Consider the following 15,233-nt stretch of genomic DNA (forward strand, 5'->3'; position numbering starts at 1 on the left):
TAGCTCCATCCATGTTGTTGCAAATGGTAGGATTTGTTTTCTTCTTATGGCTGAATAATATTCCATTGTGTATATGTACCACATCTTCTTTATCCATTCATCTACTGATGGACACTTAGGTTGCTTCCATTTCTTGGCTATTGTAAATAGTGCTGCGATAAACATAGGGGTGCATCTGTCTTTTTCAAACTGAAGTGCTGCATTCTTAGGGTAAATTCCTAGAAGTGCAATTCCTGGGTCAAATGGTAAGTCTATTTTGAGCATTTTGAGGAACCTCCATATTGCTTTCCACAATGGTTGAACTAATTTACATTCCCACCAGCAGTGTAGGAGGGTTCCCCTTTCTCTGCAATCTCGCCAACATTTGTTGTTGTTTGTCTTTTGGATGGTGGCCATCCTTACTGGCCTAACACTCATTATTTTTGTCTTACCATCACAACAACACACAGAAAGAATAAGACAGGCATTATCCTTATTTGCTGCCTAAGGAAGTAGAGGCATAGGGGTGCTCACCCTGATTTGCTCCCTCTCCCATATCTCATTTGAGGCAGAGCCAGACTTGGAACCCAAGTCTCTTCATTTTTTAACCCTAGTTTTTTTCTCAGTATATCCAGTGGTCACTTTCATAGGCTTTTGCATTGGACAGAAAACCTCTTCCTTCTGGGAGCCTCAGTCCCATATGTACAACTCACCTGATGCTGTTAGGGATTGTTGTGCCCTGGTACTCTACCTGAGTCACTGCTGTGGTATCTGAGGTAGCTTGTTTAAAATAAACTTTGATTATGATCTGTAAATCTGGAAGTTTGAACCGATTAATTTCTCCCAAAGCCATTTGGCTTCATTTCTATGTTCTGTAGCCAAACACTGTAATCTCATCTCTGAGTTCTCACAAACACAAACTGTTGATCCCACAAGGATCTAGGAGAGAATGTGCATGCCTCTGTGAGGCCTATCCATACTCTCAGGCCCTCTAGTCAGCACAGAGTCTTGATACATTACTGCTTGGCTTGGGGACCACAGTACACTACAGATTTTCTGGTTAAAGATACAAAGGAAGGTGTTTCCATTGTCTTTCTTGGTCACCCATTCTTATACCTCTCCTACCTCTGTGGCAGTTTCCTATGTCCAATTAATATCTCCTGCTGTAATTTTAGTCTGCTTCCAGTGTGACCCCAGTGGGTTGGCTCTACATCCTCTTTGCATCAACCTCTCAGCAAGCTAAATGGGCTTCTCTTTATCCCTGCATTTGGGCTTTGTACTTTAAACCACTCACTACTCATTGTTTTTCCAGAGTCCTGGAGCAGCACAAACTCAACAAGGACCAGTGGGAGGAGCGGATCCAGGTGTGGCATGAGGAGCATCGGGGTATGCTTAGGTAAGCCTGCCCTAGAAGGTGTGGGTTCCATTGTCCTTGCCAGAAGAATGAGGTGGTACCACGGGGAGAAGAGGCAGAGGACTAAGGACACTGGAGGATGTTGGAGAGACAAGAACAGGAATGCAGATTACAGGGGAAATTAGCGATAGAAGGCAAATCAGGGCCATTATAAAGCCCTGTTTTTTTGTGAACTGGTAGCCCAAAGTGACCATAAAGAAATGTAGGGGATCTCAGGATCCCTAGGGAGCTTCTGGGCCACCAGAGGCTCATCCCCAATAAAGAAATAGGGAAGGAGCTCTTTAAACATGGTAAACCATTTGGGTGTTGTCTAGTTGGGCAATAAATCTTTCAATTTTTGCATCACCACCCCATCTGGGCACCACTAAGAATGTGCCTAAGATTCCCAGGTTAAGGGCTGCATCCTACAAGACTGCCCTCCATCCCCAACTCTAGATGCTGGTCACAAGCCCCAGGCTGTTCCCTATGCTTTTGACCTATTGGCTGCAGATGGGAGCTTCCCATAACCTTCCCACTTACGTTTGATTCATTTGCTAGAGTGGCTCACAGAAGTCAGGAAAACACATTTACCAGTTTAAGAAAGGATAGCAAAAAGGCTACAAGTTTTAATAGGCAGATGAAGAGAGACATAGGGCAAGGTACCAAATAAAGGGGCTTCTATCCTCCTGGAACTTGGGACCTGGCTTACTGGCACATGGAGGAATTCTGGTTCCCCAAGTGTAGAAACTCTGTCTCACCAAGAAGCAGGATCAGATGGAAGAGAGTGATGATAAGCTCTTCTCAGAGGATTTTGTGAGGGCTTCATTGCATAGTCATGATTGACTAAATTCTTGGCTATAGGCTGCCCTTGGGTGGGGTCCAAAAGTCTCTCATTAGTATGACGAGCCACCCATTTCACCTTTAAGACTCTGCAGTGTCTTTAGGAACTGTGGATGAATGACCAAATATGTATTTCTTACAACTCATTATATTGCAGAAACTCAGACCTTAGGCTCCTGTCAGCAGGTTTTGCTTGGCAAAAGTCATGTTGTGCTCTGTTCACCATCATCTGCTCACCTTCCATCCCCTTTCCCACCCATAATGACAAGATTCTTGTCAGAAGTACAGAGCATGTAGGCTTTCTATCTCCCTAGGTCTAATTCACAGGGTCCCCTCTATAACCCCTTATTCTGTTGTTTAGGGAGGATGCTGTCCTGGAGTATCTGAAGATTTCCCAGGACCTGGAGATGTATGGTGTGAACTACTTCAGCATCAAGAACAAAAAAGGCTCAGAACTGTGGCTGGGGGTAGATGCTCTCGGTCTCAACATTTATGAGCAAAATGACAGGTATAACTCAGAGGTCTCTTAGTTTATTTGGGCCACTCTAAATAGCACTAGGGCTCACCATGGAGTGATAAGACTGTATCTCCTAGTTCCCACCTGGATAGTTCTTTTTCTGCCTAGTTTAGAGCAGCCCGGATATGACAGGATGCATAACCTCCTTCAGGTGTTTACATCTTGCATTGACTAGACTTACACTGTCCACCTTGGTAGCCACTGGCCACATATAGCTATTGAACACTTGAAATGTGGGTACTCAGAATAAGATGTGCTGTAAGTATAAACTACACACCAACACTTTGAAGACTGAGTATGAAAAACTGAATGTAAAATGTTTCATTAGTATTTTTTAAAATACTGATTTTTATCTTTAAAAGATATGCCAGATTAAATGAACTGTTAGCATAATTAATTTCATCTATTTCTTTTTAGTTATTTTCATTTGGCTTCTAGAAAATTTAAAATTACATGTGTGGGTGTCATTACATTTCTGTGGGACAGCACTGGCATAGAATCTAATTTTTAGGACTACTCACATATGATGTTAAATGCCTTTTGGCCTATAATTGCTCTTGCTACAGCTTTATCTCATTTGGCTTATTTTTTTTCCCCCTTGGTCTTCTCTTGGTGAGGATGGAGATCAATAGATTACTGTTAATGTAACTTCTGAATCTTGAAGCTCATTATTTACCTTTTCTCCAAATTTTACAACCTTGGATAGAAAAGTCCCAGTTAAATAGGACTGGGGATTCTTGTGAGAGATTGTTACAAGGTCCATGTCTTAGCAAAAGTTACAGTAAAAAAGCAAACCTTGGAGATGGAACAAGGAATAATATGTTTGTCGCAGCATTGTGCATTCTCAGTGCTGTCAACTGACCTTGTGGCATGTGATGATACTGGCTGAGTTGGCAGTGAGTCTGCCATCTTAAGGGAGAAGTTGGTGGAGGGGAAAGCAAGGCACCAATGCTCTATGTCCTTCTCATCTTGTTCTTTCCTGATATTCTTGGTCTTTATTTCTACAGACTGACTCCCAAAATAGGATTCCCCTGGAGTGAAATCAGAAACATTTCTTTCAATGACAAGAAATTTGTTATCAAACCCATTGACAAAAAAGCCCCGGTAAGTGACACCTCCCACAGGCCAAGACAGGTGCCTGGCAAAACCTGGATAATGCTGGGAACAATCCTGTCATTTTCTTTTTGTCTCCTTTCTCTGACATTTTTTTGTGTAGGGTTGGGAAAGGAGGCAAAAATGAGCCAGGAAGTGGCCAGATGGCATCCTGTACCTGGTGCCACCCTGCTACCTGTGTCTCAGGAGCAGCATGGATGAGGGAAAGCCACAGACAGTCCAAGTGTAGCCTCTTAGCCACTTTCTTCTGCTACCCAGAGGCTCTGGGGTGGAAACAGAGAGTGCTTCTTATCTTTTAAAGCCTTTAGGATCCAGAAAGTAGAAATTGTTTATGAACTTGATTTATATTTAATTGTGCACAAAGGACAGAGCCAGGAGAAGTTCAGATACAAAGATGATCCTGCAGACTTGCTTTTTGGTATAACTTTGCTGCTATCTTCTCAAGACTTCTCTCCAGAGCAACCGAAGAACAAGAAAGTGCTTTGGGTCCAGTCATTCCTCTGATTTGCTTGCCACACTTGACACCTACTCAGTTGCCTGCAGTTGGCAAGACTAGAAAGTTGGTGATTGGGAGTAGGATAGAAAACTGAGATGAGGGTCTTCTTTTCTCATGTACCTTGTGTCCAGCAAGGCATAATGGCCCAGACCCTTCTCATGAGGCCTCAGCCATTGTTCTCCAGCCCTGAGCTCTCTAAACTTCCTCTGCTAGCCACTTTATGCATGTTGTCTCCTTAAACTCTCAACAACATTGTCAGGTATGTGGTGGCATACCCATTTTCTGATCAATGAAATTGAGGTTCAGAGAGATGAAGTGATTTCTGCTAGCCACTTTATGCGTGTTGTCTTCTTAAACTCTCAACAACATTGTCAGGTATGTGGTGGCATACCCATTTTGTAATCAATGAAATTGAGGTTCAGAGAGATGAAGTGATTTGCCCAAGATAACACAGCTAAAAATGGTTGAGCTGGCATTTATACATTGGTTATGCAAAAAAGATATGCAAAAAAAACTTCTGCAGCTTGTGCTACTTCCAGTGCACCCCAAGCTATATGAGACAGTAGTAGTTTGGGTTCAGTCAGTGGCAGGTTAGCACATCAGCCAATGACCTTGGTCCAGTGATATTTGTAGTAATGAACTCAAACTCACTGGACTTTCTTGTGTGTGTGTGTGTGTATATGTGTGTGTGTGCGTGTGTGTGTGTGCGTGTGTGTGATTTTTGTTGTTTTTGGACTTCTAAGAGAGGCCTCTGAGACTCAGCAGGATCCCTAACTAGAAGATGAAGTCAGTTCCTGTCTTTCAACTGGAGTGAGGGTATTTTTAGGATGCTTTTCATAAGCAAAGGTTGAAAGAAACAGGTTTGATGGGAAGAACACTGATTTCAGAGTCAAGATGCCTGTATTCTAGTACTGTGTTAGCCACTAACCTGCTGTTTGACCTTGGGCAAGTCACTTCACTATTCTGATAATTAATCTTCCCATCTATAACATGAGAAAATCTTTCTAGTGCTTTTGGATTTAGCTTTTTTGAAGGAAGAAACTCACCTTCTATCCCTTCAAATTGTGATCATTGGTTCCCCCCCAGGACTTTGTCTTCTATGCTCCCCGGCTACGGATTAACAAACGCATCTTGGCCCTGTGCATGGGAAATCATGAGCTGTACATGCGCCGCCGCAAGCCTGACACCATTGAGGTACAGCAGATGAAGGCACAGGCCCGGGAGGAGAAGCATCAGAAGCAAATGGAGCGGTAGGTGCTGTGGAACTGGGTTACAGGGTAGAGTCAGCAAAAGAAATTTAATTTTTCAAAGGTGCCAGGCCTGCTAAAGGCAGGGCATACAGTCATCCTGGTACACAGAGAGAAGAGAAAGAGAAACTGTGCAGGGATGACAGACACCCCCTCAGGCATCCCCATCTCCAGGAACTAGGAATCAGAAGCCTAGGATTTCACAGGCTCTTAGGAGGGAGGGGTGTTTCATAGCTCCCCACTGTCTATGACCCTCATGCTTTTGCTCTTCTAGGCAGACTCTTCATTGCTGTGGGCTATCTGATAATTTATAGTTGTAGTAGCAGAAGACTCCATGAGCATTTAAATCTGGATTCTGTAGGGTTTTTGAGTGGAATTGGGCAAAGCTACCAGAATTTTCGTCACCAAGTCCTTATGCACTGTAGCCCTCTGCTACTCAAAGTGCAACAAGCCTCAGCAAGCATCAGTATCAACTTGGGAACTTGTTAGAAAGGCAGAATCTGAGACTACATCAGACCAACTGATTCAGAATCTGCATAACATCCAACATGATCAAGTTTCCAAAGAAGATATGCAAATGGCCAGCAGGCACATGAAAACATCCTTAGTCATTAGGGAAATGAAAATCGAAGCCATAGTGAGGTACCACTTCATATTCACTAATATGGTTATGATAAATAAAAACAATACCATAACTGGTGGCTGGCAAAAATGTAGAGAAATTGGAAATGTACATTGCCAGTAGGAATGTAAAATGGTTCTGCTGCTGTGGGAATAGTTTTGTGGTTCCTCAGAAAGTTAAACATAGAATTTTATCATATGATCCCACAATTCCACTTACAGATATATACTCAAAAGAATTGAAAACGGGTGTCCAAACAAGCCATGTATAGACGTGTTTATAACAGTACAGAGCCAAGAGGTGGAAACAGCCCAAGTGTCCACCAATGGATGACTTGATAAACAAATTGTATAGTCCTTTAGTAGAATGTTATTTAGCCATAAAAAGGAACCAAGCAAAGTGGAACCTCTAAAACATTGGAAACCGGACACAAAATTTCACATACAGTATGATTCCATTTATATGAAGTATCCAGAATAGGTAAGTACATAGATACAGAATGCAAATAGGTGGTTGATGGGGGCTGGTGGAGATGGGAAAAACTGCTTAATGGGTATGGAGTTTTACTTTGGGGTGATGAAAATGTTTTAGAACTAGAAAGGGGTGGGGTTTTTTTATTAAGTTTGTTTTTATTTTTTTAATTTTAATTTTAATTTTTTTTTGGAGAGGGCGTCTCTCATATTTATTGATCAAATGGTTGTTAACAACAATAAAATTCTGTATAGGGGACTCAATGCACAGTCATTAATCAACCCCAAGCCTATTTCTCAACAATCTCCAATCTTCTGAAGCATAACGAACAAGTTCTTACATGGTGAACAAGTTCTTACATAGTGAATAAGTTCTTACATGGTGAACAGTGCAAGGGCAGTCATATCACAGAAACTTTTGGTTTTGATAACGCATCATGAACTATAAACAATCAAGTCAGAAATTATTATTCGTTTGATTTTTTTACTTGATTTATATGTGAATCCCATATTTCTCCCTTATTATTATTATTATTTTAATAAAATACTGAAGTGGTAGGTAGATGCAAGATAAAGGTAGAAAACATAATTTAGTGCTGTAAAAGGGCAAATGTAGATGATCAGGTCTGTGCCTATAGACTAAGTATTAATCCAAGCTAGACAAGGGCAACAAAACATCCACGGATGCAGATTTCTCTCAAAACAGGGGGTGAGGTTCTAAGCCTCCCCTCTGTTGATCCCCAATTTCTCTCCTGATGGCCCGCCTGCGACTGTGCCTGTCTTAGGTTGTTCCTCCCTTGAGGAATCTTACCCGTCTCTGGCTAACCAGTCATCTTCCGGGGCCATACAGGGAAATGTAAAGTTGGTAAGTGAGAGAGAAGCAATATTGTTTGAAAAAGTTAGCTTTATACTTCCTTGCAGATTTATGCCCTGTGGCTTCCATGCCAAGCATTTGTCTTGAGGTATCTTTACCACTTGGAAGAATTATGATACTCAGTAATTTTCAATATGAGGCATGAATTCTACTGAAGGGTTGTAATTAGGAAGAAGAAAAGCTATAGAAGTAGCAGATGGAAGAAAACATGGGAAGATTGATTATTTCTTTGACATATCTTCTTGTAGAGTAACATAAGCACGTATAGGTTTTAAACTACTAATTAAATTGTGCACACACGTTAACATAATAGGAATACAGCTACATAACCAAAGCAGACCTACAATTACCAGCCATATCCAGTGAAACCAAGAAAACCAGTTAGGTACCCTAGGCATTTGTGAAAACTTATCAATGATATGATGGATATTGTCGAACTGAATTTGAATAGTTTGAGAAAAATCAGACAAATTAAAACAACACATTCCTGGGAACTGTTCACATCCCATATGTTCTTTTAACAGTAGATAGTCTGTAGTCACACGATTTTGGAGCACTGCAACTTGCACTTCTCCTAATTTTTGGTTGAGTTCTGACAGTATAGATCCAGTCAAATTTGTTGTTTTACTGTATGCACAGGCCAGCTTAGATATCTCCTTCTTCATTTTCCAGTGGCAAGTCCAGGAACCGGTGGGATGAATGCAGCTACAACTGCAGCAGTGCCAGGATCTTTGTTGAAATTTTTTGATGTTCATCTTCTGGAATGACTCTTCCAGAGGATGTTGATGTTGGAAGTTCTTCATATCATATCTTAATTCGTTTTCTGTGTAGCCAAATTAGGCTTTGATCCTCTGTATAAACACAAACAAACCCTTTGCCCACACTTTGATATGACCTTTATACCATTGTGAAGAACCTATTGGAGATCACCACACAGAAACTGCTTTTTTTTTTTTAAGAGAAAGGAATATTATCTGAAAAATGTACTTCCATAGCTGATCATCATGGTTTTTGTACAACACTGTGAATGTGCTAAATGCTACTGAATTGTTAACTTTAAAATGGTCAGTTTTACATTATGTGATGCTCACCTCAATAAGTTATTTAAAAAATAGGATCCCAATATATGTTAAGGTATGAGAGCACTGTTCTAGTAGGTACTCTGTCATAAAGAATTTGGAACCTCAGGAAGCTTCCAGTCATGTATGAGAGGTTAGACACTGAGGTTCACATTTATTCAGAAAAAAATTTCCTGAGATTGGGGGCAGTTAATACAGCTGGACCTGGCAGGAACCTGTCCTCAAGGACCTCATAGTCTAGTAGAGGAAAGAAGTATATACATAACTGTTTAAGCTACAAATGCTGTGTCATTTCATTCACTCAGTAAGTACTGAGCAGTGAAAAAAAAAACAGACAAAAATCCCTGCTCTCATGAAGCTGTAATTCTAGTAGACAGAACAAAGAAGCAACTTAAGTAGAATGTGAGATGGTCAGAAGTGCTATGGATAAAAATAGTAGGAGAAATGGAGAGAGGATAGATAGGCCAAGTATTCTGAGGGCTCAGAGACAGGAAAGACATCTAGCCAAGAAAGCAAATAAAGCCTCCTAGAAGAGATGTTGGGGCAAGAAAAAGCAAATGTATATTCTATATTTGCAACACATTCTGGAAAAAAGGAACCTAGAGCTGGGCTTCAGAGGGCAGGTAGAGTTAAGCCTGAGGACTGATGCCTTAGTCATAGAGATCACCATGCTTTAAAGCACAGTATCCCAGCACAGAGCCAAAACTTGTCCCCCTTTAACTTCAGAAGTTCTACAGGGAAATACTTAATTAGGCCATTTTACACATAGGGGTACTGAGAGCAAGAGCAAAAAGGTGACATAGCTAAGTTTACTCACATTACTTTCATGTTAATGGCAGAGCCAGGTATCCAGGTTGGGTCTCCTGACTCAGGGACAAACTGACAGGGCCCTGATTGTACTGGCCTGTGTGCAGCTATGATGTGAGGGCAAGGATGTGGAGATAAGGGAGAGTGGTCCCAACACACAATGCCTGAGTGTGTTAGATGGGTAGGGACTGAGAGTCTAATGCCAGAGAGCCTTGGGGATCCCAAGGCTTCCATGTGGCCATGCTATCCTATTCCATCCCTTTCTCCTTTCCTAGTGCTCTGCTAGAAAATGAGAAGAAGAAGCGTGAGATGGCAGAAAAGGAGAAGGAGAAGATTGAACGGGAGAAGGAGGAACTGATGGAGAAACTGAAACAGATTGAAGAACAGACTAAGAAGGCTCAGCAAGGTGAGTCTTTGAGCCATCTTTGAGATTGAGTTTTCTCAGAGCCTGACTCATAGGAGATGGAGACCCTTCTGCCTGAGCTTCAAATGTAGGCCATATAATCCAGATGTGGCTACTGATAGATGAAGGATGGGCAAGAGGAAGAGGGCCCAAAGATTTCTGCCAGCTATGCTCTGGAGTGAAGCATTTCCAGGAAAGAAGATAGGAGTCCCTTCTTCATCTCTGCACTCTTCATTGCCTTTTCCCCTCCTTCTCTTGGTAGAGCTGGAAGAACAGACCCGCAGAGCCCTGGAACTTGAACAGGAGCGGAAATGTGCCCAGAGTGAGGCTGAAAAACTGGCCAAAGAGCGTCAAGAAGCTGAAGAGGCCAAGGAGGCCCTTTTGCAGGCCTCCCGAAACCAGAAGAAGACTCAGGAACAGCTGGTAAAGCTATAAAACAGGCTGGGATTATGAGACCTGAATTTCCTCCCCTTTCTGCCTGCCTATTCACAGCTGCCTCTGCCTTCAGCATATACCTCATTCAGCAGTAAGCTAATAAGTCACTAGTGTAGCCCAGAAACGTTTGCAAACAGGCTTTCCTAACCCTTTAATGTAGTTTCTTAGCCCTTGGGGATCTGAGCTGATGGCCTGACAAAGGAAAGGAAGGGAATACACTTGATTGACTACCTGCTGTGTGTTACAAGCTATCTTAGCAACGTTTCCCTTTCCCTTACTTTCTTATTTCTTCTCCCCAATAACCAAATGGGGTTAATCCATATGGGATAATATACCCAGTTAAGGAAATTAGGGTTCAGAGAGGTTTAAGTGATTTGCCGAAGGTCACACAGTTGTGGCTGAGTAAGGATAAGAAACCATTTTTGCCTCTTTGAACCAGTTTGCTTCCTGAAATCGTATGTAAAACTATGTGTCTATGCATTTTTCAGGGGAGCAGGGTGAGCATCCATATTTGCATCACAATTTCCAAGGGTTCTGTGACACAGAAGTTAAGAACCTGTAGTCCAAATTTCTTGACCTGTGTCCTTCCCCTGTACTGTTTGGAGGGTTGTACAGGGAAGCAAGACCTAATTCTCAGGGGGAAGCTTTACCCAAAGTGTTAAGTGTATGCATAAGCTGTTTTTCCTCTTGCTCAGATCACCTTGTGACCCTTGATTGTCCTTTCTATACTTGTCCTGGGAAGAGTCTTAGTTGAGCCCTGAGATTCTAGGATAATGGGAGGTGTCTTATACTTCAGGCAGTGACACAGTGATCTTCAAAGCTTTACTTTGAAGGCCTTAGCTGTGCAGTGGGCAGTAATGAGAAAGAAAAGGGGAGAGAAAGAGGAGATGGGAAAGGGAGGGACGGTTATGTGAGGAAGAGACAGAAATTTGTTTTTGGGAAGTCTATAGTCTAGCTGGGAAGCTCTGACTAAGAAGGAAATGGTTCTGAGTTAATAGGGTGCTATGGTAGATCTGAGGATAGGAGTGGCCCTCTGTGCTTTCTGAAGGAGTTGTGGTAAAAAGAGCCTCTAGGATAGCAAGCAGGTGGAGCAGCATGCTCTCCCTATTGCTTCCCCAGGGGAACTGGGGTCCCTGAGGACCAGAAGACTCAGATCTCACTTCCAATATATCCATAGGCCTTGGAAATGGCAGAGCTGACAGCTCGTATCTCCCAGTTGGAGATGGCCCGACAGAAGAAGGAGAGTGAAGCTGTGGAATGGCAGCAGAAGGTAAGACACAGTGCCCAAAGCAATGCATCATGGGAAGTGATACCACATGCATAGGTTCTAGTTTCTTAAATTCCTTACGTTGGGGTTCCATATCCCTTCTATCCTTCCTTGACAGTGGACATCATAGGAGAAGGAGCTCAAGGCTTTCTTTCTCAAATACTTACCAGAATTCTCCATTACCCCAGGGAAACTGGTACAATTGCTCCTATTGTACAGCTAAGGAAACTAAGATTCAGGCAGATGAGGAGACTTGACTTACCTGGTACCTCCTAGTGGGCCATTCTAGGCATGTGTAGGATGCTGCAAGTTATCCTGGTCTGACTATTGGTCCTTCTCTCCTTCTGTTACTGGACAGGCTCAGATGGTACAAGAAGACTTGGAGAAGACCCGTGCTGAGCTGAAGACTGCTATGAGTACACCTCATGTGGCAGAGCCTGCCGAGAATGAGCAAGATGAGCAGGATGAGAATGGGGCAGAGGCCAGTGCTGACCTACGGTCTGATGCCATGGCCAAGGACCGCAGTGAGGAGGAACGCACCACTGAGGCAGAGAAAAATGAGCGTGTGCAGAAGCACCTGAAGGTATCCAGGCAGGGCCAACAGGGAGACCATGTACTTTGACTTAGTAGCCCTTGGCCTTCCCTGGCTTATCATGGGGGTTAGGTAGAGGAGCCTGTCTCAGTGCTATATGAGAACCTGAGCCTTTCTCAACTGAGAGCTTAAAAGGTAGGCCTTCTCAGTTATTAAACAGACCCTGGGTCACCTTTTCCCTTTCTCTGCTTCATCCTCCCCCCATGTTCCATTTACCTCTTACTCAGAAAATACTTAGCTGACCTGATTCCTACCTGAATCTTTTGCACATTGTTTTACTCTCAGGGAATACCTGTCATTGATCCCCTAAGCTTGTGTTTTTTGTTTTATTCTTGCCACACTATAGTCCTAACAGGGCTTGAAATGGGTCTCAAAAAAGTGTATGTATGTAGTAAGGTGGTTGGAGAGAGAATGGGCTGGTTGAGGAACAGAGAGAGAGGGAGGGAGGGAATATATGTGGTTAAATAAGGGGAGGTAAAATGAGGAGGAAGCCATTAACTCCTCTTCCCCTTGCACCCTCACAGGCCCTCACTTCAGAGCTGGCTAATGCCCGTGATGAGTCCAAGAAGACTGCCAATGACATGATCCATGCTGAGAACATGAGACTGGGCCGAGACAAATACAAGACCCTGCGCCAGATCCGGCAGGGCAACACCAAGCAGCGCATTGATGAGTTTGAGTCCATGTAATGGACACTCAGCCTCTAGGGACCCCTCCTCTCTTCTTCCTTGCCCACATGGTCCTACACTCTTGCCTAACTCACACTGTGCTGGAGCCACTAACTAGAGCAGCCCTGGAGTCATGCCAAGCATTCAGTTCAGCCATGAGACCAAACCTAGCTCTCAGCCCTCACTCACAACTCTGGGCGGAGAGATGTGACCCACTATGGTGCCAGTGGGACTCTGCTTCTATGTCCCATCCAATCTAGCTTCCTTAGAAGAGACCACTTCCCCAGCTGAGAGGCACCTTCCGACTTGATTTGGGAAGCACTCCCCACATTTACTGTGCTGCAGGAGTCAAGTGTGGAGTAAGTTGAAAACTAGCCCATCCTTGCCCCATTACCACCTTCCTCTTCAGGGTCCTGTGATTTTCAGAATTGGAGTGTCTGTCACAGGACTTAGAGAAGGAGGCAGAGCCCTGGCTATATGCTCTAAGATGTTAACTGACCTAGGATTAGGCCTCCCAATGCTCATTCCTTCTAGACCTATTTAGGCTTTGTAATGATTGGACGCTAAAAAAGATGCTCTGTCATACTTCTCTCTACCTCCCATATTGGGCCTGTTATAAACTCAGTCCCAGTAAGCCTTTTCCCTAAGTTCAGTGACTTAGTTTTTCTCCTGGGTAAGGTGGGGTAGACAGTGCCTATACGATGTTTCATCAACAATCTAGAAGGCCATTGGCAGTTCACTTCAAGCAACTGTGACACAGTGATCTTCAAAGCTGTGTTCTTCCCCTGTATTGTCCTGCCTCAATATCTTATGGGAGCCTAGGCTTAAGTGACCTCAGTGGGCAGAGGTATCTCTTAGTATTCTGGGTTCTTCATACCTTCTTGGGATCTGTCCCTCCCCAGTTCAATCCCCAAATCCCCTCCAGCTAGAACAGTACAGATGGTTATCCAAAAACCCAGCCAGCCCCATCCAGGACTCTTGTCAAAGGAAGGAATTGTTGACACCTGGCTTCAGTATTTTCCCTGCCAGGGGCCCCAGGCCACTTCTTCTAACAGTTACTTGGGTCATAGCTCCTGCTTCAGGGCCATCCAGGTCTTGGTATGGTGAGGCTTGGAGTTGATGCCAGTTGGCTTAATTGGTGAGTGGGTGGAAGAAGCTAAGTGTGCTGAGAAGAGAGAGTCCTGGATGCCACAGTTTGCTTGACCCCTTCAAGGGTTAATTCTTGTCACCACCCTCCAAGATGGTGGCTGGGTGCTGACTGTGACAAACCTCTAATCTAGGTCCTGCCACCATCTGTGCCATTCCTTGGAACTGTAAACCAGAGAGCTATTGGTGCCTCTGACCTGGTCCCTTCCACACCCTGACCCAGGAGCATCTTCTTCCTCTTCTCTGTCTCATGTGTGCTCTTTTTCTTTCTACCAGTATTATGTATCTTAGTGGCATCTATCTCAATATTGATTTCTATGTTTCTTGCTAACATACCCTTAGACGGTATTAGTCTTAGGGCGGGATCATTTTGGCTTAATTCCTTTACCACCCCATACCTGGGAAGCATATACTATATTATAAAAGAATACTTTGCCAGAAACAATGTAAGAAGCTTTCAGTGTTAGTGATGTCATCTGTCATTATAGGTCATAAAATCCATTCTTAAAGTACTTGGTATTTGGTTTTATTTTCTTTCTTTCTTTTCTTTTCTTTTCATTCTTTTCATTCTTTTCTTTTCTCTTCTCTTCTCTTCTCTTTTCTTTTCTTTCTTTTCATTCTTTCTTTTTTTTTGCCTTCTCTCCAGAGTTCAGTCCCCAAGGGGTCATACTGTCCCTCCATGCACGTCCCTCCATGCACTGCCTCTAGCCCAGAGCCCATGGCTTTGATCTTCCTCCACCCCCACCCCCACAATCCCTCACATGACCTTGGGGAGGCTTATGTGCATTGCTGTGAAATGTATTGACACTCTCTTGGTAATATGCCTTATATTAGTTAAATTCAAACCTGGAATTGTGGGGCAATCTAGATACCTTAAGGGCAGTAACCCACCCCCAGGGAGTCTCAGGAGAAAGGTTAGATTTTGTATTCAGGTTTTTGTGTATGTGTTTTTTTGATTTTTAAAAATTGTATTTGGAGGGGTTTATGCTCAACCCATGTTCAGTTTCAATGCCAATAAAATTTAGGAAGACTTCACTGTGACTTGATCTTTCTTTTGTGGTAGCCAGAAGATACTTCACTGTAATTTGCACTCTATAGACCACTTTCTGATGGTCTCATTTCATCCACACTTCAGTCCTATGGGGAGTAGATATGACTTCATTTTATAAAAGAGGGAATGGACTTAAAAAAGTAGAATAACTGCCAGAGGGTACAGGAACTGTTTGATTTAATGGCTTACGCCCTTCCCTTAGCTCCAGGCTGACTTTTCCAGTATAGGTGAGCC

General features: G+C 43.1%; 1 protein-coding gene across 1 annotated transcript in view; it reads left to right on the top strand.

Annotated features, from left to right (window-relative positions):
• MSN (moesin) overlaps nt 1-14,983 on the top strand; it is a 70,355-nt gene extending 55,372 nt beyond the window's left edge. The window contains exons 5-13 of the mRNA XM_036892742.2: nt 1,292-1,375; nt 2,574-2,720; nt 3,737-3,833; nt 5,425-5,588; nt 9,713-9,843; nt 10,103-10,263; nt 11,453-11,545; nt 11,901-12,125; nt 12,659-14,983. Of these exons, the coding sequence (XP_036748637.1) occupies nt 1,292-1,375; nt 2,574-2,720; nt 3,737-3,833; nt 5,425-5,588; nt 9,713-9,843; nt 10,103-10,263; nt 11,453-11,545; nt 11,901-12,125; nt 12,659-12,823 (1,267 nt within the window). The 3' untranslated portion in view covers nt 12,824-14,983. The remainder of the gene's footprint in view (nt 1-1,291; nt 1,376-2,573; nt 2,721-3,736; nt 3,834-5,424; nt 5,589-9,712; nt 9,844-10,102; nt 10,264-11,452; nt 11,546-11,900; nt 12,126-12,658) is intronic.
• The last annotated feature ends 250 nt before the right edge of the window (nt 14,984-15,233 follow it).

This window comes from Manis pentadactyla, chromosome X (assembly GCF_030020395.1).
Source record: "Manis pentadactyla isolate mManPen7 chromosome X, mManPen7.hap1, whole genome shotgun sequence".
In the NCBI taxonomy this organism is placed as follows: Eukaryota; Metazoa; Chordata; class Mammalia; order Pholidota; family Manidae; genus Manis; species Manis pentadactyla.